The 24,706-nt window shown below is 41.1% G+C and overlaps 2 protein-coding genes and 1 non-coding gene across 4 annotated transcripts in view; 2 read left to right on the top strand and 1 right to left on the bottom strand.

Moving 5' to 3' along the window:
- The window catches only part of me1 (malic enzyme 1, NADP(+)-dependent, cytosolic), a 94,238-nt gene that overhangs the window by 63,684 nt on the left and 5,848 nt on the right, over positions 1–24,706 (bottom strand). The gene's annotated exons all lie outside the window — the stretch shown is intronic.
- prss35 (serine protease 35) overlaps positions 14,704–24,706 on the top strand; it is a 36,239-nt gene continuing 26,236 nt past the window's right edge. Inside the window, exon 1 of the mRNA XM_044207037.1 lies at positions 14,704–14,917. Coding sequence (XP_044062972.1) covers positions 14,841–14,917 — 77 coding nt within the window. The 5' untranslated portion in view covers positions 14,704–14,840. The remainder of the gene's footprint in view (positions 14,918–24,706) is intronic.
- Positions 15,398–15,469, top strand: trnap-cgg. Its single transcript has one exon. It is a non-coding gene; the product is annotated as a tRNA-Pro (tRNA).

Here is a 24,706-nt window from a genome sequence, read left to right as displayed (position 1 = left end):
TGTCTGCCACAGCTGACCATGAGGGATATATGAGAGAAAAGAGTCTTAAAATACACAAGGCACGAGCTTAATATGAGGCTGTAAAATGAGATTCATTCCTCACACAGACTCACACTGCTCTTTCATTAGCTGAGATACACTTACTGGATTCTTACATTCTCTTCTTGTACTCTTTTTGCGAGAGAATTGGCTGTTCCTCATACAGCTCACACTTGGACACTGAAATGCTGAAAAAAAAAGACCCACAAAAAACACACATACACCGACACAAACAGGCATGCACTAGTCTATCATTAGTAAACACAGACTTTCTCTCAAAACCTAACACGGCAGCAGCGGATGGTCGCCCACCATTGAGTCTGGTTCTGTCCAAGGTTTCTGCCCTCTTCCAGGAAGTTTTTCCTTGCCACTGTCGCCATGGTGGGATTTGTTTGGTTCTCTGTAATTAATATTATAGAGTACGGTCTAGACCTGCTCTATAGGAAAAGCGCAATGAAATAACTTCTGTTATGAATTGGCGCTATATAAAAATAATTGAATTGAATAGAAATACTCCATTACAAGTCCTGCATTCAATATTATCTGAAGCATTCCTTGTGAGCCCCTGTGAGTTGTGATGTTATTACCGATGCATTAATGTGTAAGTGGCATTTTACTGTTGTAGCTTTTATCTCTATCTTTGTGACAATGCATCATATGTTATAAGTTCATCATATGTCCTGTGTATAGATAGATGCAATGCAAAGTAACTATAGTTGTGAAATAAATGTAGTGGAGGAAAAGTTGAATAGTTCACTCTGAAACACAGTGACATCTAAGCATAAATGGAAATAATGTACCTCAAAACAATACTTAAATACAGTACTTTAGTTACCTTACACCACAAGACACCACTGTCAGATTAAACAACTTAACACACAGACACAGGCACACATGGATCTCTATAATTAGCAGACATGCACATTCTTTCTCACACATCCCATTTCTATTTATTTTCTACCACTCTCAGACTATTTAAAATTCATCTTCACACTTCGTTCTAGAGAAACCCCATACTGTAATGTCCTGAAATTCATCTTTTTCTCTGCCTTTTTCTCTTTCTTTGTCTCACAGGCAAGTTCCGCCTTTCATCTCCCAATTCCCCAATTTCCCTGTGTTTTTTATGTTCAGTTAAATAAGTCGTACCTCATGAGGAGGGAGGGAAGGGAATATGGCTGGGGAGGCTTTATTTTTCCTGTATGGACAGTTTTGAGGGCTTGTGTTAACATTTAATTATATTCCATTTGTATTTTGTATTGTATTCGTGTGTATTGTGCATTATGCAAAAACCCAGCAGGTGCTGTGCCAGACAGTTGTTGTTTTGTTGTTGTGTGAAAAATGGTCAGTATCTATCAGTCAATCAATCAATCAATCCATCTAACCAACCAACCAATTTACTTTATGTCAGGTGGTCTAAAGAAGAAAAAGACAGAAGAAGAACACATGTAAGATAGGAATTGAAAATGATTGTATTCTCTACATCACTGCCAGTCAATGTGAATGAAAAAAGCCATAAAAGCGTTCTATGCCTCATTAAGAATAATTACCCACACAGCTCTATGGGCCCTCAATGGCTGCCAGTGTCACATGTGAAATAGATACCATCCATGGAGTTGTGCCCAAAATGACCAATTAACATCCGCCCTCAAAGGATCAGGCAGCTTGGCCATCCAGAGGGGGAAACCCTGGCCTGTAGAGTGACTTTATGATTGAAGATACGGCTGGTTGGGTCAGGGCCGGGCACTGGTGATGGAGGGAGAAAAGAGCAGGGGTGGGGGTTTCAGGGCAAGAAAGATTAGCAGTGCACAGTTCGTAGGCTTTGGCTTGGAAAGCGTGGGAACCGTTGACGGCAGTTTTAACATCTTTTTGACTTTTGACTAGTATATTGCGACGCCCATGTCCTCAGCATGTAAATAGAGCTGCCAATCTCTACAAACCCAAGGTCCTGTCTTATTGGACTCTTTCAGTCAACGTGTCCGTCAGCCTGCCTTTTTAGGCATCAAGGAACGACGTTGTCTCAGCATAGGCCAGGGAAAATACACTGCAAGAATGGCGATCCAAGATCCAAGCTTTCACCTTACTGTTGAAGACAGCTTCACACCAAGAATATTTGAACTTTGGCAGAAAATGACCCTAAAATTCAATCCAGCAGTTCTACTCGCCTAAAAGCAAAAATCTCTGACCTGCCACTCATATACATACTTCTGACTCCTTGTTAATTCTGTTAACAAGGGGCTTCCTGGTCAGTTTGTAATTTGGGAGTGTGAACCTAAACAAGTCAAACATGCAACATGCACACAGATGATTCAGAGATTTACCAATCAAAAATAGAACAAATGTCAACATCTTGACTGTATTTTTTTGGTTTATGTTCTTCAAAACCAAAGGATAGTGACAAACATATACACCAACACATCCAAACCTAAAAGCTAAAAGTAAGCTAAGACGCTCACACAGTCACACACACACACACACACACACACACACACACACGTATATACACACAAAGCACCCCTATGTTTGTTTGTCTGAATACAGGTTTGCCTGCTGTAATGCCTGCTCTCTCTGCCCTCGGGAGCCCTAAACTGGGCTGGGCAGGATAAACCCTAGAAAGCTTCCACATGTCCCTGACCACATCTGAAGTGCCCGCACCCTGTATCAACACGTGATGCCCGCAGCTCCATGTTCCAGAAGCCGTGGTAACAACCGAAACCTGTAATCTACCCACTGGCCAATGCCACCCCTTAACCCCAGACTGCTGCCATGCCCACCCCAAAACATTCAGCGGACAGGAAACAGCTAATTAGTTCACCAGATGGCTAAACAAGAAAGATGAAAGTACAAGTTCTTTGAAACTGATAAAATGCCTTCTCTGCCTCTCTTCCTCTGTGCTGCCCAGGGAGTTCAAAGGGTGGCTTTGTTGCAACTTTTTCAGTGTAAAGATTTAAAAATGTAAACATTCTGCTACCTCAACCTTTTCATTTCCATCTGCCACAACCACACAGAGCTCTGCCTGACAGAGGCTGAAGGCTCACAGCAGAGCCGCTCCCTCATTACAGTTAGATTTTTCTTCAAGTTAAATTCCTTAATGCCACTGTTTGACTTAGTTCACCCACAGGAGTAGGCTCTTCATCACAATACCAAAACCTAAAACTTTTCTCACACACTTTTCTCCTTTGAAATGTTTTCTCATATTTCACTTTCTGTGTGAAAAGCATTAATGGATTCTGGTCCTACACTGCTTTGACAGATTACAAACATGTGAGTGCAGCAAATGTCCGATCTTGCACTGACAAAATGATCATATTGACAAGTTGTGCAGTCTAAAGGAGAGGGGCAGCACATGGTTCGGTTTATACTGCAATGGGTAATGCAAAGGCTGCCTTATTCACAGGTGCAGTCGCTTTTCGTGAGTTTTGGGCCACTGTAGTTTCTCCTACACGCTTGGAAGGGGAGGGTGAGGCAAGGTTACAAACTGCAATCTCACCGCTAGATGCCACTAAATCCTACACACTGACTTAAGTAAAAAAATTTTGGCAATAATGAAATTGCTAATATCTGCAAAACAGGTGAGTTTCCAATTAGGCTTCAGCAAATATGGAGAGTATTTGGTGAGTTATGTGGAAAACGTAATCAGTTGCACATTACAAATTAGATTCTTATTGAAAAAAGTAATTTTCTAATTACTCAGCAGGTAAAGTCATTTGTTACATTATGTTCACTACTCAGCTCTGTGTCCACGTGTCACATATTCTGTATTTAACACCTGCAGAAATAGAAAATGAGAGACTGTGGTTTAACAAGAAGCAGCCATGCTACATTATGAATGTAGCTAACGTGGCCAACTCTGGAGTTGCTTGCGACTCCCAGAATTTCTCAATACCAGGAGTCGCATTTCTGCTCTTTTGGTGGAGGCTAAGCTAACACGTACTGGACCAGTCTGTCCACTGAAGTTCCTGAGGAAAATAATCACAGTACATGTTACGACGTAATTTGTTACTGCTCAACACTAAACATAAATAACATTTTATCACATTACATGTCATTTTATATTGTTATATAAGTTAACATGACTGTAAATATTCTGGAATTAAGAATTCAGAAACTGTTAAATAACAAGGTGGGACTGTTCATTTTTGGCTAATCTAGTAAATAAAATACCCGACAAATTAAAGTAATTCATTACACTGACGCATAAATTCAAATTTGCCATAAAGCAGACCTACTGATTAATTAGCAACATTATCTACAATGGCCTTATGCAACCAGCAATATAAGAGCACAAGCTACATTGGTTACAGTGCGGGATTGCCTCATAGTGCATTTTGTCATATCGTCAAACCCTATTTCTATGCCATTTTGAGCATTTTTGTAGTATCTTAAGGAATATGTCAGATCATATCATATGCAGCAGTAAAGCACAGAACATTCGTTAAAATAGGTTTTTAAACAGTGGAGGAAAATGAAATCATCATTTCGTTAAGCGGTAACTTTTCTCTCCTTTTTTAACAAAAATATGGTTTTGTGACTCACTAAAAAACAAAATAACTGGTTTAGATGGACAATTTTGTCAATGTGCTGACAATGAAAAACTTGAACCAAAAACCCTCAAAAGTCTTTCCACTTTCTGGGAAAACTTGAAAATGATGTAATTCCACACAAAGCCATGGTTGATTCAGCTTGTCAGATTCCCAGATAAGGCAAGAGGAGGGGACCTTTCTGCTCACAGTCCTCTACCCTGCAACACACTAATCCTACTTCCAAATAAAAATCTGTTGGATGTCGCCTCACTCCCCTCCTTTTCTTTCCTTGTGTGTTTTCTGAGCTGCAGTTTCAAATGGCAACGACCTCTGCTCCGGGAGAAACAACCCTTTTGAGAGAGACCTGAGCCTAACAGGATAGGAAGGCCTTCCCCTATTGAGCCTGTCTCTACCTCAGTCGCAGATCAGACACGGAGACAAAAGCCCACAGGCCTTCAACAGGGAGAGGGCTCAAATGTTTGGCACTGAGATAGGGCCTGGCAAAGATGTGTGTGGTCACAGAGCACTTCTCTATTCAGTGCTGTGTGGGAGACGGAGTGCTTTCTTTTCATAAGAGGCAGAGCTGAAGCCCAACAAGAGATGGCCTTCTTGTATGACTTGTTTATCAGCAAAACCACTTGCTGAAAGTGATGTATAGTGATAGCCATCTTAACCCCACTTCCCCTCATTTATCAGTCTTGCATTCATGTTGCATTGGTGCCACCACAGCTTTTTTTTTTTTTTTTTCCAATGTTTTTCTGAATGTTGAACTTAATGATTCAGGTCTAGTCAACAATATTTATGAGGCATCTAAATACAAAGTGTTCCAGAGTGTTTCATGAGGTCAAAACAGAACAAAGAAAAAGTAACTAGGTAAGCACATTACAGTAAAAAGCAGGTAAACCACATCAGTCACACTGAAAAGCAATAAAGATGTTTAAAAGGTGTTAACGTAGGTCTTTAGTCAACATTTTAAATACAGGAAATTTATTCTGTTAGGCTGATACTTTTGGGTACCGAGTCAAGTCTTAAACGTTGTGTTTCGGGTCTTAAACAAGTCATTATGTGCCCTTCAACAAAATTATAGCCAATTTACATGTTTAAACTGGGTAACAGTAAGTGTAGTAAATGTACAGAAATAATGAATGCTTTTATAAATGTGTATTTATCGCTTTCAAATAAACTTCACATCAGTGAAAAGCAAACCGATCAGGTGCGACTTGGTGTGTTATTACTGTGATACAATTACAATCATCTATGATGTAATTGCATGTTGCATCTCATTTTTGTTAACCACAGCATAGACAGGGTTTCCCCAACACCAACGCATTTTTCAAGACTAAGAAAAAACAAAAAATAACAATAAAAAAACATTTCAGATGTTCTGCCAAAAAGGAAATGGCAGTGGGGTGTTTGATTGGTCTGTTTGTCTCTGAAGGTTTTCTTTTTCCCCCAACATTGTGATATGCTGCTCTGATTAATCACTGTGAAGCAAACATACAATGTGATCAACCGCTCATTCGCTTACTGAACTCAATCAGACAGATTCTGACCCGGCTCATCTTGCTATGAAGCGCCACTGCTAGCTTTCCCTTAAAATTTATAAACCATCATATTCCATAAAACTTAATAATTACTTCTGAAGTTAGCATTGGTGCTCTTTATTTCAGGCGAGGCAGGCACCTCCACAATACACTGTGGGAAACCCTGGTAGTCTTGACATCCAAATGTAATAATCTGAGGTATCATCTTTATCCGTCTGTCTGCTGGTCTGCACTGCCAAACATGCCTTTCCCCACATGCTTGTGCAACGTGATTGGCTTCTGCTAAAAGTAAGTCTGTTGTCAGGAAGATTTGATTTGCTGCACACTTTTTTTATAACATAGTTTTTAATCTTTGGTCTTTGGGGGGATATCAAATCATTCCAAAAGGCTAAAGTCCAAGAGAAGTCACAAGTCGATTTGCAAGTGTGTTTTGGATTGTCAAGTTAAGTCTAAAGTCATTAGATTCATGACTCGGGTCTGACTCAAAGACAAGTCATGTGACTTGAGGCCACACCTCTGTGTGGGTATTTTAAGGACAGATGTTCAGGAAACATCCTTCAAGATTCAAAACTACAGAAAGCACAGTTTCATAAAATGTTTGTCAGCCTGAATCTAATGGTGGATTTACCTCATGTAAGTTGGTTTAGCTGCTACAAGCCTGCTCGTACATTATAGTGAGTCAAAAGCAAATGTAATGGTACTATATTTTGTATAATTTCACGACTTGGAGGATAGAGAGCAGAAACCCTTTGTGCTGGCAATAAAATGTAGTACTTCTTCTGTGGTTGTCACTATAAAAGTTGATTTTGAACAAACCTAAAATGAAACAGTGGGGGGCTAACATTTGCGTAACATTCAACAGGACTGTAAGAAAGTCATCTGCAGCGGTTGAGTTCGCCCACACTGTCGTTACACCATAGGCCAGTGTATCTGGATTCACTTCTGCTAGTGATGTCAGAGCTCCTCAGACCAGCAACCTCTCTGCAGCTGACCAAACAGGGAACAGAGGGCCGCTGAGGCTGTTCCCATAAACACCACCATCAGCACCATCTACTCTACCCCGCTATTACCGCCACGTGTTCTCCCCAGACTGCACCAGGACTCCAGCAAAAGACTGTTTGTTATAGTTAGATGTGCAGCCTACAGCAGCATCTTAGTTAGTCATATCAATTGGTGCATTCAGCAGAAAAGAATGGAATCTATGCAAGATAGGGAAACAAACAGTAAGATGAGGATTTGGACTTGGCCTGAAAGTAAAGAGCTTTTGTGCCTTGAAGGTTCAGACATGCCCACGTAAACAACTTTATTCTTAACCTGAATACAATATGTGCCCCAGACATGCAAAGTAAGCCCATTTGGAAACCAAAGCTCATGCAGGAGACCGGTAAATATTGAGAGTCAGCAGAAACTGCATTACAAACTTGCTATCGCAGGAAGCCTCCTGATGAGTTCACTGGTTTGGCCGACGGTGACCTGCACTGGGGGGGAGACAGCTGGAGGAAAGACTGAGTCATATGCCTCCCCGTCTCCATCCCCGCTCCAGTGTTTATAAACACACACATACATACATGCATGCACACACGTACACAAACGATAGTGATGTTAATGCAGAAGTCAATTCAAGTCTTCATGAAATACACAGGTACGTACACTCTCTGATGCTTCGTAAACACACACAAAGCCTCCCTGAACCCTGATTCAGGACACAAACAGATGAGCTGTGAGTCTACTTAATCCTGCCGCAGGAGAAGACCCACACTCCACGACGTCCTCATTGTCCAGCAGCACACTGTAGTGTCCTCTTTGTTTTATCAATAGCGGCATGTGTGTCTAGACGCTGAAAAAACAGCTGGTGGGGGTAAGAGAGTGGATAGCCCAGTGGAATGACAGACTTATCCCATAGTTATCATAGTTGGGATTAGAGGATAGAATCCAAAGGTGAGAAAAACTGCGGGGTGAAGAGTGACAAAAACAAAGAAAAGAGCGGGAAAGAAAGAAAGAAAGTGAGAGGCGGGGACGCTCTTTTATGAAGGTCAAAGACAAGCTGATCAGGCCGCCAGCGTCTGGCTGGTGGGGTGGCTGGATGTAACGGACCACTCAGACAGGGCCAGTATTCACAGCTCTTTTAGGCTGTGATCAGCCAGCCGACCAGGCTCGTTATATAACAGCAAAACCACCAGACCACTCACCACCACCACCACACTCAGCTCAGCCTCTCTTTGGTGCTGCCACGTAGAGAAAGAGAGGAAGGTGCAGTACAGGAGAGTTTATCAGAGGCTGTTTCCTGCTCAGACGTGGTTTGAGCTGTAAGCAGAGGAATCATTTAAAGCTGCACTAGGCAAGATTGTTTGGTAAAATTACACTTGCTTTAATTAGTCAGTCCAAGTCAAAAACCGGGACTCATACAAAGAAGAGCATCCCAGCACATTCCAAATACATATCCACCACAGAGTGAGGTCACTAGCAGGGAAACTTCCCAGAACACCAACCAATAAAAGCACTATGAGCACTCTATCCACAGAAAAGTACACTCGTCAATGACGGTTGAACCTCTTCAGTGCCTCCAACTTCACTACTGATTTACACCCATTTGCCCTTTCATACAGCAGATGCACATATGATATGGGTCTGCTGAATGCATGTTCAACCCATGCTGAACTCATTGGTTAGCAATATGAAGCTGTGCACATGTACCCAAAATCATGTCAGGTGATTTCTTCCCACGTGGGTCCCCTGTTATCATATGCCAGATTATATCATGCAAGCTGATTAAAGTCTGAACAATTTGGAGATGTGGGAGGCGATTCAGAGGTCTGGAACAGGTTCTTTAATCAGTGATTTAAATAGGCGTTGTTTCCACTGACAGCTGTTTCCGTCAGCTGGAGAAACTACACAAACTTCCTACATAGCTAGCTAGCTACCTAGCTACATTCATGAAAAATAGCGACAGAAAAATGGCGACAAACGTGTACGAGTTTGACGCAGCTTTACAAGTTTTGGTAAGTCGCCTTACAGCAATAACAACTCTTTAATCAACATATTTCTTGGATCAGTGTGAAAAATGTTATGTTAATCGCAGCCTAAAATAACGTTGGCGGGACAAATATGCACTCGCTACTGATTGGTTAGGCCAAAACAAAACAAGATACCCAACAAGAAACTGGCTAATATGATCACAATGGAAGGCTGAATGAATAAACTGAAATAAAATTCAGTCTGATTATCAAGCTACAAAGAGCTGTCAATCACCTTAAAATGTTATTTGTCCATAGCACATTCATCATGGCCGTGGATGAATCCCAATAATAAACCCAAAATTGTGAAATCTTTGCCAGACTACACATCACCAACTTTCAAGCAGAATCCTCTCATTGCATTACATATATGATGCTATAGTGATGCTTTAACTGTGACCACTGGGTGAGAGTGTTGACCCATTTTTTTCAGAAAGAAACTCCAGAGAGAGCGTGAACTGGATGACCCTGAACTGATCATTATGGAACAGCAAAGGGGGGAAGGGCAGGGACTGACACCTTCACACCTAAACACAACAACACCATGCTGGGCTTTGAAGATGTCTAGAGATTTCACGTAGAAGCAATGCTTGATCGATGACCATAAATTGAAAAGACCCAGGAGAGTTTTACTGGAGACATGACACCAGCCAGATCCCACTGTAGTTTCTCTGGCTATGGAGGGACGCCCCAGCTGACCAGACTCCCACCGGATCCTCAGAAATGAGTTTCTGCTACAACAGCCAGCTCAGGGCTGCTGTATCGCTGTTTTCACCCAGCCACAACAAGTGGGTTTGGAACCTCACAGATTAACGTAAAACATGTCCAGAACAATTTTTTGTTGCGATCATGGCATTTTGGGGGAGGTGAGGGGTGACAGAGCGAGGAGGCGTGGGTGTGAAAGAGTGTGTGAGAGGAAAAGGTTAAGAGGGGATGGGAGAGAGATGGAGGGAAGGTGGGAGAGAAAGGAAAGAAGAGTGAAAAGGAAAGAGAGGAGAAAAGAGTTGGGGTTTGTTCAATGTATGGGCCAACAGCAGACTTTTATTAAGACTCAAGTCTGGGAGCGTCGTGGTGACCCAGTGGTTAGGAAGCATGCCATATTTTTGACCATTTATGCGTTATTTTTAGCTAATAATTTCAAGCATTTACCCTTTACTTTTAGCTATTTCACCATTTATCCAATAGCTATCTTTTTCAACCATTTCAACTATTTGTACTGTTTAATTTAGAACTGTCTTTTTCAACCAATTATCCATTACTTTTAGCAAACTATTTCATCATTTATCCATTACTGTTTAGATGTCTCTGCTAGCTTGCTAACTAGTTTTCACGCACTCTGAATCACAACCCTATGTGGAATCTTTATTTAATCAAATGTTCATCTCTGTTTTCTCAAATTAGTTGAGTACTCCACAATCTTTCCACTCACCCTCCTGGCAACTGCAGAAGTACCCCCTGGGGGACAAGTACCCCGGTTGGGTTTCTTGCATGAAAATGTTGAAATTTATAGGAACTGAATATGTGATTAGCAGCTTCAATCCAAAATACTGGTGTTGGCCTTTTGGAGAAACTCTTAAGGAGATGGAAAGAGAGAGAAAGAAAGCAGGTGTTAAACCTCAAAGTGCAGTCTTTAGTGGTTTCCGGTGCACAGCAGAGGCAGCCGACAAATCTAGTTTAGTGACATATAATGTGTTCTCTTACATTTTACATTGGAATAAGTGGCTAAGTGTGTGTTGGAGGAGTGATGAAAAGCGAAGAAAGAGAGAAAGAGGGAGTGAAGGGCAAAATTAATGCATTCATTCATGCCAGTATGTGCATGCATGTGTGTGTGTTTATGCTCACTCTGAGCATTTGATCTGCAAAAAATACAGCCATAAATCTGAATGGAGGCGAACACTAGACTGGTTCTTCTCAAACACAAATACTGACCCTCATGATCAAACTGTTGACCTTTCCCCTTTAACTCTCCAGTCCCCCCAGAAATTTGTGTCCTCACAATTATCTCTGGCCCTCCATCATCTCCATCTCCTCTCTCTTTTTTCTAGGAACCACTTAGAAAGACAAAAAGGGAGGAGTGTGTGTGTGTGTGTGTGTGTGTATGCAAGCACACTAGAGAGCATGGCTGCCGTCAACCATTTTGCACCGAATGATGGGATATCCCTTATACTATAGGGGGTCTCGGGATCAGTGTCGGTGTCAATCATTTAAATTATAAACCCATTTGGAGTCAGTCCACAGATGTTCTTGGGTTTCAAAAAGGCAAAAGCTGCTGGTTTCATGGTAAACTTAAACCACATATTTTTAAAGAGCTACATATTGGGCCCACGCTTCACAGGAATGCATTTCCTGACTTTGAGGAAGCAAGTCTAATGGCATCACTGCAATCATTGTTCCAAATGGCCATAGCAGTCATCCTATACTATATACATTCTAGAGGCATCAGCAATCAAGTAGAAACAGTAGCAACATAAGACGGCCATCATTCCTGAAACAGTCATCCTGCTGTGACTACAGAGCAGCTCACATATGGCCTCACAGAAATGTGACCTAAGCTGTGTCCTAATACAAAACCATGTACTCATTCTAACCAGACATTGAGTATATACTGCATTCATAAAATAGCACATACAGTACTCTCGTTATTCATGTTTAAAGGATTAATTTTGTGTTAATGTTTTTATTCTATATATCCCATGAAAAGCATTAGTCCATCTCTCTCTCTCTATGCTATCTGACTTCCCTACCATTTGGCACTCAGCTCCTAGCACATTAGTATTTAGTGAAGACATAAATTTCACAAATATATAGTTTTATTTTTTTTAAAGGCTCAGTAATATCCAAAAACAGCTGGGCACTGTAGTTTTTAGCAAATGTTACTCAAACAGGAGGAAACAGTGCATTCGTTGAGGACAATTTTCAGCGGGAGATTAATCCACATTTGGTGCTCGAGTGAATATTTATTGCACTAGGGCAGAGTATGTAAGATTAACTCAAAATAAACTATAGTGGCCATGTTTAAGGTAATGAAGGACCATGTCACCCAGAGCAATGGTGTGGCTCATTGATGTGTTTTAACACATTTTTTGGACAGTCATGGAGCGCTGTGCCACAGAGATACTAGAGATATTGAAAGTTTGATTGACATCTGCTGGCAGAAGTCCTGGGTCTTCTCCGGTTAGCACAGAATTGTTAAGTACAATATTATCTGGTATGCTAACAGCCAAAACAGCAGAGATTAGTGTATAGAACATAGTTTTCAATCAAATTGAGCATCTTCTCAAATACACAGAAATACCAGAAATGTGTGCCACCTGAGAGAGAAAGAGAGAGATATTTTTAATAATTAATTGTAGTATGTACTATAAAGATGTCTTTTGTCATACCACAGAAAATTTTCTAGACTGCATTAAATCCTTCCAAAATGTATCAAATATTGTAACAACCTTAAAGGCCACTTAAACAGCAATCTAAAAACACACCTTACACACCTGTTGTACAAACATTGCAGAGAAGTATGAAATTTGAATACATGAGTTACATTATGTACAGTTAGTGATGATACATTTTCCACTATTGGCCTTCTACATCTAACAAACTTGTAAAAACTTTCATTTCCCAAAGAAGAATTCACCTTTCGGTAGTACAGCAGCAGCCAGGTTGTAGTGCAGTCAGTAGAGGTCATTTCCTGAGGTTACTTTAGTGGAACAGTAACCTGGCCCCCTTCAGCTGGGACCTGGCCTCACTAACCACTTCTGCTGCCAATGTACTTGTCACTATTTTCATCACAGTGTTGTCAAACAGCTTTAAATCTATACTCATCGCCCCCCTTATATCTGCTTATGTTTAACACAGGGACAAGCATGAGAAGTAGGATCATCTGCGTGGCTTTGCTTTGGAAATAGCTCAATCAGGGATTCCTCTGAAACTAGAGCCAGGAAAGCATGTCGCATTTTTTAGCAGAGCAGGCGGATCAGTTAGGCTGACACACGGTTAGCACATGTTCACTGGAAGTCTGTCAGAACGAGTCAAAAACAAATGTAAGCACATGGCTACCAAAACGCTTGTAAATTTCAGAGAATGTATACAGTGCGTCAAAAGAGTCTGAAAAGTCCAGTGGGTTAGACGTTTGCTTCAATATATTTCAGTCTAAGCTAATCTGAAGTGGTAGTTTCAACATCCAGAAGACATCGAGAGGAGTTAGAAAGTCTGAAGCAGCAATGTGACAATGAAGGTCAGAGATGACTGAGCTCATTTACCAAGGAGGTGAACACACATCTTAAAAGCAAAAGAAAAGGCCTTCAAATGACCCTTTTCTCCCGGACACACTCCCTAATTTTAGAGCTCCACACATGCCAGAGAATCATACGCTAGCTGACCTCTGCCCGGACACATATGACTGGTTTTCTGTTCAACACATGACAGGTGGAACAGTGTTCCCCTGAAAACCACTCCTCTGACACCTCACTCTTTCAATTTGTCATCAATACGATACATAACCTGACCTAAAACTAACAAACTACACTGTCACACCAGTGAAGCCAACTTGAGGGCCTTTAAAGAGTTTCTGTCATTGGAAAGTGTGTGAAGCTTTTCTTCAGTGATCCCAACTATACACAGAAAGCAAATTGGAGCTTTATTTATGGACTCTGCCTTCCGCCTGCAACTGTAGCATCGAAGAATGGAAAACCCTGAGCTGCCTGGTGTACATTAGTTTGTATGTGCACGCTTGTATGCATGACTGCATGTGCACATATTTGTGTGTGTGTCAGAGAAAGTGAGCGTCAGAGTGTGTGTCCATTTGGCATAATGAGGGGAACCTTGAGGAACTCCAGTGCTACCTTGAGGTCAGTCTACAAAGGGGAAGCTCCCTCTCTAGTGGAAATTCCATTATAAATGGCCACATTGAATCTCCTGTAACGACTTCATGGTAACACAAGCGTTTGCTCAAATGCCATAAAGACCACCACATGAAAGGGGAGATAGATTTTTGTTTCTGCTTTTCATTTAACATCTTTAACCCATGTGACCTATGTGAATGTCTATGAAAAGACATGACAGACATGGTGTGGCAAAGTGTCACTTTTCAACCACAGGCCCATAAGAGAAGTTAATGAAGCTTGTCATTCTGCTAATGGTGCAAAAGCTTTTCGTTTGGAAATACAAGAAAGTTCAGATATACAGTAGAGTCAGTAAATAATGTAATGGGTAAAGTGCATGTCCCTTTCTATTGTGGGGTTCGTTGGTCTAGGGGTATGATTCTCATTTTGGGTGCGAGAGGTCCGGAGTTCGGGTTAAAGCCCAAGGGCTTTAAGCCATTTTGAGTTTGAATCCAGTGTTTAGCGTTACTTTGTCTGCTTCAACTGTCTTTTTAATGCACACAGCTATATTATTTTAGCTATATTTATTTATTATTTATTATTTTAGCTATACTTATTTTAGAGACAACTGTCAAATTATATCTATCATTGTACCCATTATCACTGATAGAAGTCATTAATACTCCCAACCACCAGAGGGCAGCAATGACTAGTGTTCATGTAAGCCACACTTGGTTAGACCGTAGGATTTGGTAGAAGAAGACTCACACGAAGCTGGATGGTAGCATTGCCACAGTAGTTGAAGAACCCAAATTTCTTCAGTTTATATTAGAAACATTACAATCACTATGATTAACAGCAAGCTCACATTGCCTGAACTGGTTTGCGCCACTGTAAGGTCGGGTGATGTTTGATCATAAACCGGAAAATCCAGGGAATAGGCTGCGTTTGTCTTATCCTCTGCAGTTGTCCACTATTTTCAGGTAAGACAAAAGTAACAAGCCCATTTAAATTTCAGTAATTGTAAATGCATTATTTAATTTGAAAAAGTAATTAGTTACATGTTTAGTTACCACCAAAAGTAGTGGAATTACAGTAACATGTTACTTTGTTACTTTGTAATGCGTTACTCCCAACTCTGGTTTAGCAAGTGTAAGTGTTTCCACCGCAGACATTTTGACTTGGAGGAAAAGCACAGGTGTTACTAATAACATTAATGATGGCTCTGTGTTATTGATGAAAGCATGACAGTGAGCCAGCATGCACAATACCAGGACCCTGAAACTGAAGCAGCTGAATGGAACTCAGCCATTATTTATTTCATAATGTACACCCATGCTTTTCCTACTGTGACATGTCAAAATGTCTTCTGTGAAAAGGGCCTATTGCAGACCCTGCCATTGACAGCCAAGGTAGGTTGCTAAACCAAGAAGCATGAAAAAGCACATAGTCATATTTTATGTGGCTCGTTGGTCTAGGGGTATGATTCTTGCTTCGGGTGCAAGAGGTCCCGGGTTCAAATCCTGGACGAGCCCAATATACAGAGCTTTAGGTTGTTTGTGTTTGAATTCAGTACTTTGCAAGTAATAAGCAGAATTATCTCCAAACTGTGGCAAAGTATATCCATCCAGGTAGATGACCCCCAGCTAACAGTGACATAAGTGAGTTTAATAACTTCAAAATGGAAATTCAGTGTTTCTCTTTAAAATCTGAGGTAACTTGACGTAAACCTCAACATCTAATTTAAGTCTAAAATATAACAATCTCATCAGTATGGGGCAGCAAATCTTTACTTTTTTCAATGCGAGTTATATGTCTTTGTGGGGATTTAAAATGTCTGCATGCAAAAGATGGGTTCCATGGTGTAATGGTCAGCCCTGTGAAGTTCGAGTCTTGGTAGAACCTTTAGCGTGAAATTCACCAAAGAGCTATGCAGTCAATGGGTCATTTAGTACAAGATGTGAGACAACAGCACTGACCATCACCAGAGAAAACCCAAGTGAAGTCCAAGAATGTACATTGAATGTAAATATGTAAAGAAGTTACATTCAGTATGAAGTTTTACAAAAATAAATTCATGACATACTGTACACCGCATTCAACATTTATGACAAGGTCTGTAACATTAAACATTAAAAGTGGAACTGGGTTTTAAAAATTCCCATATATCTACAGTAAATCATATGTCTATGTCTATTTGAGCCTGTTAGCTGGTATTGTAAGTAGTTTGTGTTATGTGGGGCCCTGCATGGGCAGAGGTTTTCTCTGTCTCTGTCTCTCCCCTCTACCTAGTTTGCGACAGGAAGGTTAGAATTTATAGTCCACATCTAATCTTAACATTTGCTCTTTCATAAAAGGCACAGGAAAAAGTGCAGGAATCCATGGGCATGGATGTCACATGAGACACACAAAAGGACTGTTAATTATTTGTAGATCAGAACGGAAACAACACCTCAATGTACAGACTGTACAATGCGTCCGAAAATGGGCCAATGAGTTCAACAAATATTTGTCTCCAAGTTAGTTTTGTTATGTTTTTGGTACATATTATTGACAAGACTTACACTTTGATACAGTAGATATCTCACAATGGCTAATCTAATCTACTTCTGAAGAATAGATAAAGGCAAAGTTCAGCAAAAGGTTTGAAGGAAAATGATAGGGAATAAAACAAAACAAATTGGAATGTAACTTATCATTAACTCTATTAGTAAACAAAATAAGATAAAGAAGAGGAAATATCCTGCTTGTAGTAGAATGATCTGACTTCTGACTTGTTAGGACTGAATATTAAGCTAAATGTCTGGTCAACATATTCAGCCATGGAGTACCAGGTTGCCCTATTGTGTCCAAATCCAGCAAAAGGCCAAATGGCCCCCATCTGTTTCCTGCTAAAATGGCAGCCATAGCACAGTTCAAGAGGATTGCCCTGTGAATAAAGCCCTTTAAATCCAACCCTTCCTCTCAGGAGGAAGAGAAAGAGCACACATCAGCTCTGATCCGTCTCAGGATCTTACAGCCTGACTACACTTTTCCCAATGAATGCCTCCCAGCAAATGTGCTGTGTAAGGCCTCCATGTGCACTTTCATATCCAAACACATGTAGTCATTAGCAGGCCAAGGACTATGGCACTTAAACTTTGTTCAGAGGGCCAATTACATTAATCAGAAAAATAACTAGTGTTTTCTCTAACATTTCTGCACTGTGGGAATAATGCTGTTAGATAGGAATGCGCACAACAAAATGAGGAGCAATCAAGGCAGAAATCTGTGTGTCCTGGCTTTTTAAGCTTAATTTCATATGTTTGATTTAGAAAAAGAGCCTGACTCCCTAGCTCACTGCTTGTTTGTTCTAAATTACAGGTCTTAATAAAACAATGAAGTGTGTCTTTTTCTTGTAAAAAAAAAAAAAAAAAAAAAAAAGTCATTACACTCAATTCATAAGCTCACGAGGACCTGAGTTTGTCTCAAATTATATCAGCTAAGCACTGTTGCCTCTGTGTAAACAAGGTTCGCTTTTTGGCTAACGTAAGACTCGACACCATATGATGAGCTGTAGGAGCGATTAGCAGCTACTACTGGGGGACTTAAACTAGTGTAACCAGGTGAAAAAAATGGGTGACTGCTATTGCAGTCCTGCAGTGTGGTTACAGAGAGTTCAGGGAACAACAGGAAATAACCGAAGGTCTATTTTGGCACATTTCTTTTACCGGGAAAAGGGATGCTGAGAAAAGTAGATAAATAATACTCTTTTGTAAAGGGAATATTCTGTAAAATACTACGTACAAAGTGGTCGTTGCTTGTCTTATTGCTGATAGAAATCCACATTACCTATAATTGTTAGGTTCAAGACAGCCAATGCAGATAAAAAGAAAACACAGGAGCTTGTTACCCTTGAAATCCGGTGTTTTGTAACAATGTTAATTTCTTCTGTGTATGTGAAGTAACGCGATGTGTTTAGCAGTAGGGAGAGATTTCTTCTGAACTAAGCATGTTACCAGAGATACTGTGTAACACCTGTATGCTACATTAAAAGGCAATGTTTTGTATGTTTTCTGTTTTTTCTCTTTTGTAGAGGAGCCACTGCTGTATGTTTGCTGTATTTTGACCATATGTTTGTCATATTTTAGATCTATTTTTGCCATATTATTACTGTATTATAAATCATATTTTGACTGGATTTTTGGATTTATTTGGACTATATTTCACTTGATTTTTGAAGCCATATTTTTATTTTATTTTGCTTCCAATGAACAAGTCAGAACATACTAGTGAGAGAAGCAATCTTGGCATAACAACAAATAAAAAAATCCAGAAATAGGGTTTGAAGTTTTGTGTGTCAATTCCCTTGGCTTCACTAGCATCAATTACAAAAGTTTCAAGATGGACTACAACAGCACATCTCTTGTCCAAATCTGCCATTTGAGAGCAACTCTGCCTCTAATTTACTTCTCACTTTCATGAGTCACGATCCCCACCTAGCAACACTGAGCTTTGAGACTGACCAAAAGGAGCGTCTTAAATTCCTCATCCTGACCAAATATGCAAGTGCAGGGCTTCTTAAATCAGGAGGTGTCAACTTGTGAATGTACAGACACACTTGTTGGTCAGACAGCCTTGAAAACTGAGCCACTGTTGACTTAGGGAGGGCAGCCTTGAGTGGGTGAAGGTTGCAGACATGTAAGGTTCTTCAAACGCAGCCAATCCCCTTGAGGCAGCCTTTTTCATGCTCCACAGTCCAGGTCCCTTAGGAGCCTGAGTGTTGCCGGGAAAGTGTCCAACTCTGTAAAGCCTTAGGTCCAAATATTCACTATCGGCTAGTGGTGCTTCAGCATTCATTGGCCATGTTCAGGTGACAGTATGGGCCTCGACAGCCATGTCTGACTTTACAGGTGTTTGTGACTCCTAATGAAAACACATTATTGTCATAGTTTTGGGGTTTTGTCCTGTTTCCTGTTATATTTTGTAGTGTTCTCCTCTCCTTGTGCGTCTTGTGGTTTTACTTCCTGTCTTTGTTTGCTTTCCCTCCAGTTTAGATTGTTTGATCCGCCTTGATTGATTGTACCTATGTCTCGTTGTCTCCCCTACCTAACTGTATTTATTCTGGGGTTTTTCTTTTGTTCATTGTCCTGGTCTTGTGCATTTTCGGTTGTACTTTGTCCCTCTGTCAAGCAGCCTGGCCATGTCTTCTCTGTGAGTTCTGTTGAGTTGATTCTTTGTTCCCTTGGACCTTGCCTGGATTATGGACTTTTGAATTGTGCCTGTTCCCTGTCGGATTTGTTTGCCTAGTTGGACTGATTCCCTGGTTTTGACTACTACCTGCTTAAAACCCGTGTAAGCCTTTATTCTTAATTAAATCATTGCACTTTATCAGCCTACCTCCGTTGCCTGCACTTAGGTCCTATTCTTTGTGTTCCCTGCTCCCTTGCGTGACAACCACATGACAATTCTACTATCCAAATGTGGGTTCTTTTGTCAAAATACTGTCCTCTTTCTGTAGCAACAGCCAATGAATACTCTAAAGCTGAATTATGTTGAGTTGATTAGTTAAAACGAAAGTACAATTTAAAGCAAAATCTTGCACTTAAACAAATACATAAACAACAAGCAAACAAAGCTGCAATTATATAATGGATATCTTTACTTGCAGTCAAGTGTCCACTGGCTGAACTGTCTTAACAGCACAGGAAATCTCCAATTAATCTCTTTGTGGTCTCACGGAGAGCCAATCCAATTTCAGAGGCTGTGTCAAAATAATTATGTAATTCTGTAGGCAATACCCAGAAGAAACATAGTGTATTTTAAAGAGGTGAATTACCCCTCTGTGACTTCACCAAGGGAGGTGTGCATCAGTACTAAGAAATGAAAATGTCAGGCTAATGTGAGGGCCCCAATGAAATGTGTTTTCTGTGATGACAAAAATTTCTTCTGAAAAAATGACCACCTACATGGCAGCTGGTTTTCTAAATGCACCCAGACAGTAAAAATGTGACAGAAAGGAACTTGTCTCTTCACAAAGCAAACATCACTGCCGTTGAAACATGCCATTGCCATAACTCTGTCACCAGTAAGGCTGTAGTTCATGGTCAATGGTAAAGGATACAGCTCTTAACTTCAGAGAGAAACAGCTATGCCTAGAGTTTTGTTTGTTTTGTTTTTTTTGTTCCAACATCCTTGTTTGTGTTGAATGTGTTAGTGATGAGAGTATTTGGGGTCAGGAGCGGGATAGTGGTAGGGAGTGTTTTTTGTATCCTGTAAAAGATGAAGAACTTAGGCCCTGTCACAACAGAAAGTTGCAGCAAAATTCATCCACACAACCATATTTGGTTCTACCAGCTTGGTGACGTAAGGACAACTCCATAGTAAGTAGTCTAGTTTATAAACTGCTGGAGCTGATGAGCTATCTGCTAACACGCTAGCCAGCTTGAACAGTGTGAGTCAATCACAATAACTCTAAGAGCTTCTATTTTCTCTGTACTAGGCCATTTACCCCACCGCCGGCATTTGATTTTTATTTCATTCAATCACGATCCCGAAGGGGGAAAAAAAGCTCTTTTGAGCTAGCGAGCTTGTCAACTATCAGTTTGCAAGCTGGCTAACGGGACAATAAGCTCACACAGTTTATCCAAAAGACATTTGTCCCATCAACCTGTCTCATAACTGTCTGCGAACCATTCCTCTTTTGTGGAGCAGTTTAAACTCCGACAGAGTAGGATTAAATAATTGGAATCAACTGATTTCAAAGGTCCATTAATACTAACCATGTTGTCGTTTTTATGGGGCTACAATCACACAAAACCTGTCAATCAACACAGAATGATGGCCTGATGACCTTGGGAAAAACAGCTGTACATAATGGTCATATATCCACTTTGTTGCAGAATGCTGAAACAAAATACTATTAAATTCTTTGCTGCTGTATCTTAAGACATGACAAGACCTCCACCACTCTAATATAACAGACAAAAGCAGCATTGAAGAGGAGGGGGAAAAAGACAAGAGGGGGCTGAAAGAGGTGGGATGCTTGAGATGAGCTTCATAGGAAGCCGATGAGGCTCAGACTGTCTCCATCTCGCTGTCTGGGACAAGCTAATGGCTTCTCTGTTGTCCTCACATGAATGAGGACCATGTTACAAAAAACACAAAAGTGAGCTGAGGAGATAGAGCTATTTAGAATGACCTGCTGCTGAATAAACACAGCATCACAAGTGTGTGTGGGTGCAGAAACGTTTGAATGGACAGTCTGATCATATTACACAGTTTATTTGAAGCAGCCCCGAAGAAAACACTGATAAAAGCACTTATGGGACTGCAGGTTAACAACCTATTTAAACTGGTTTATGAAATGTCAGAGTATGTGTTTGTGACCGTGTGTGTGTGTGTGTGTGTGTGTAAAGCTCAAGTTGTGGTTGGTTACTGGAGGGGAACGAGGGTGCACTTTCTTTCTGCCTGGCCGATCCACTCCAGTCCATCAGAGGAATGTCTGGTCACCAGCAATGCGTGCGGTCAACCTGAAACACCTGGCCACACCTGGGACAACCCACACACACACACACTCATACATTTTACACACATATACATGGTGCTCTGCGGTCCACCTAGTGAGGGGGACTGACAAGTGCAGCTGCTCTGTATAAAGTCTGAACAGAGAAAGGTTTGTCCCATTTTCACCGCTCAGTTAAACGAAGGCTTGTAATCTGACAACATCATCGAGTTCAACCTCACATAACCACTGTCATACACCTCTAAACAGCCTGTAATATACACACACTGGCATTTTCACATGATTTCTGCCCCACCCAGACAGTGCAGTGATGTCAGAATCCCCTATGCAACAGTCTTTGGGAAAACTTACTCACACATCAACATGATTGAGATTAAAGTTCTTTTTAAAACTTTAAAGGTCTTGATTGAAGGTTAGAAAGTTGTTTGCAGTTTGGTGAAATTTAAAGGAATAGTTCGAGATTTGGGGAAATATGTTTCTTTCCTTTCTTGCCGAAAGTGAGATGAGAAGATGGATGCCACTCTCGTGTCTGTGTGCATTAAATGTGAAACGAGTCAGGACCCGATTAGCTTAGCTTAGCATAGAGACTATAAGCAGGGGCAAATACAGTGGAGGCTGATGCAAATGTCATTCGTTTTTCAGGTAGTTGGTCATAAAACAAAGTATTGGACATATTAACATTTTTAACCTGATGATGGCGTTAGATGAAAAGTCAGGGGATCACCAAAGTTATTACATTAATTTTTGGGGATGGGGGAAATTTCATACAATCCATCCAATAGTTGTAGAGAAATTTCATTCAAACCAAAAATGTCAACTTCATGGTGGTGCTAAAGGAAAAGTCAGGGGATCACCAAAGTCTGGACAAAAGTGATTGACCCACCGCTAGTGTGGCTAAAACTCTGCCGGCGTAATATTTAATTTGTTTAATTCGTACAAAATCCAAAATGTTAAAAATGACAAGTTGCTGTTTTACAGTGAGTTATGTGCTGGAACTATGTCTTGTCTGGACGCAGTGACTTCCTGGAGTCTTGTTGTCCCCATGAGTTTGCCAGGCTAGCTGTCACTGCTTCCAGTCTTTATGCTAAGCTAAGATAGTTGCACACTGGAACTATTTAAAGACTGATGGGGTAAAACTTGACATTTGTGAGAATTAGCATCATTAGGGGCTCATTGGTTACTCCTTATCGAGTCAATAAATACTTGTGAATTTATTTACTTTAAAACCATTGCTCATCATCACAAATATCCATCAGAGGATTTTCCCTAGGATGTGAAATGTTGATTGTTCGATGGATAGGGGCCAGAAAGCTGAGAGAATGATAAATGTAGAAAGATTACCAAGGTCCATGGGAACCTCGGCTTGCAGCATAAACAAGCATTGCTGTAATGCTTCACCAACACAGAAAACCGTCAGCACAAAGCTTTTATAAGTCTTGACTGTGCAGAAAACAAAGTTTGTCCTCGTGTCATGCTGACACGGTGACTCAGTGGGAATCAAAGTTCCAGACTGCAGTGACTAAAGTCAGCGCCAGGTCATCAAGCTGTTTTTTCACTGGCACCTTTTACCAATTGTGACATAATTCTATTAGAGTGCATGCACTGTTATGAAAACCTTATCAGGCCTTGCTAGAGACACAGACGGGCTGGAGCACATTATGTTTCACATGGAAAACTCAGCAGATCAGTCGCTGTGCAGCAGCCAACAAAGCATGACACATACCCAAAGGAGAGGATTCAGAGAGCCACATATATTTCCATTCCAGACTTAAAAGCTGGGCATATTTGTGCCATTTGTGTGTTTGTTGCTAAATTTATTTATGTTGGTCTCAGTTAAAGGAAAATCCAAACCTGGTGAGGAAAAAATATATATATTTTCTGGGAGCAAAAGTTGATGAGTGTAGCAGCCAAACCAGAGCAAATCTAACATGAGAGCTTAATGACTTCCAGTTGCTACAGAGGGTTATCAGGACTGCCGCCATTTGGCATAGCAGCACATCCTCAATGCCCAATCAGATACACTGTTGTTCAGCGCTCGCCAAGAACGAAGATTCTTAATTTTAGTCTTTCATCTGACGGACCATCTTGCAATGTCATATGTGGAGCCTGTGGTTACAAATGGGGCATCCAATTGCAGTGTTGTCTGGGCATGGGCTCTCCACTTTATTCAGCATACGCAGGCTCAAATGATGCATAATGTGAGTGATTTTAAAAACCTCAATAAACAAAACATTACTGTTTAATCAAGGGGATCAATGTGAGTTTTCTTGGGATTTAGCGCTAAAAGCATGAATGACAGCACCATTTCTCACTCAGGGCCCTACTGTATTTGAACGCAAGTCTTTGTGAGACTACTATTCATTATTTTCAGGTTTGATATTTTTGTGCAAACAAGTAAAAATGTGCCTGCTAGACAGTTGCTGTGAAACTGTAAAAAACAGGTCAACAAACAGACAGGAGCTGTAGTTCTCATTCTCTCCAACCTCTATGACTGACTGCACATGTTACAGTCACCCTCACCTACAGTACAGAGCCAGTGAATGGGCATCTGTTGGCCGCCGACACACCGACAGCTCAGTTCAGTGTTTGAGGTGAAACAGCATCCCTGATTGGGTGCTAAGAGCATTTTTAAGGAGGTTGTTGTTGTTGTTGTTGTTATTCAAGGCCGTGGCAGGCGGAACCAGCGTCAGAGAGACGCACTGAGGGCCGCGATTCACACAGATGCCTCATTAATGTTTGATGAAGCAGAGAGACAGAGGACGTCTGTGGAGCGTGGCCAGCGCTCTCTTCCTCGCCACAGAGAACCCTTTCTACACCTCGCACCCCACTTCATCTCTTTATTGCACAGTGAGCACACACAAAACACACCTATAATATCCGGTTCCACCTCTGGAGAGGGAGGAGGGAGTGTTAACCAAAGAGTAAGGTGAAGCTGTGTGTGTGTGTGTGTGTGTATGGATTCACATGCATCAGCTCTGCATGTATAAGTGTGAGAGTGGAGAGATTAAAAGGAAATCGGAGCCTGTCAATGTGAGGACAGGCTGCTTTCAGCGTTGCGTCCCTCAGCATCAATTAGCAGGTTGTGCTGTGACTGGGCCCTGTTAGGGGTAAAGTGGGCCAGCTGAGGGAGGTAAACACACCTCATCCCCAGGGCTCGCTGAAATCAGAGGGAGGGCAACAATATGCCACTGCCTGAGCCACAGAAGCCTGCCTGTGCCTGGCCACTAACACGATTTAACAGTCATTTCCTACCTTCTCCTCCAATTTC

Source organism: Siniperca chuatsi, linkage group LG9 (genome assembly GCF_020085105.1).
Source record: "Siniperca chuatsi isolate FFG_IHB_CAS linkage group LG9, ASM2008510v1, whole genome shotgun sequence".
Lineage (NCBI taxonomy): Eukaryota > Metazoa > Chordata > Actinopteri > Centrarchiformes > Sinipercidae > Siniperca > Siniperca chuatsi.
This window is presented reverse-complemented; position numbering and strand designations above follow the sequence as displayed.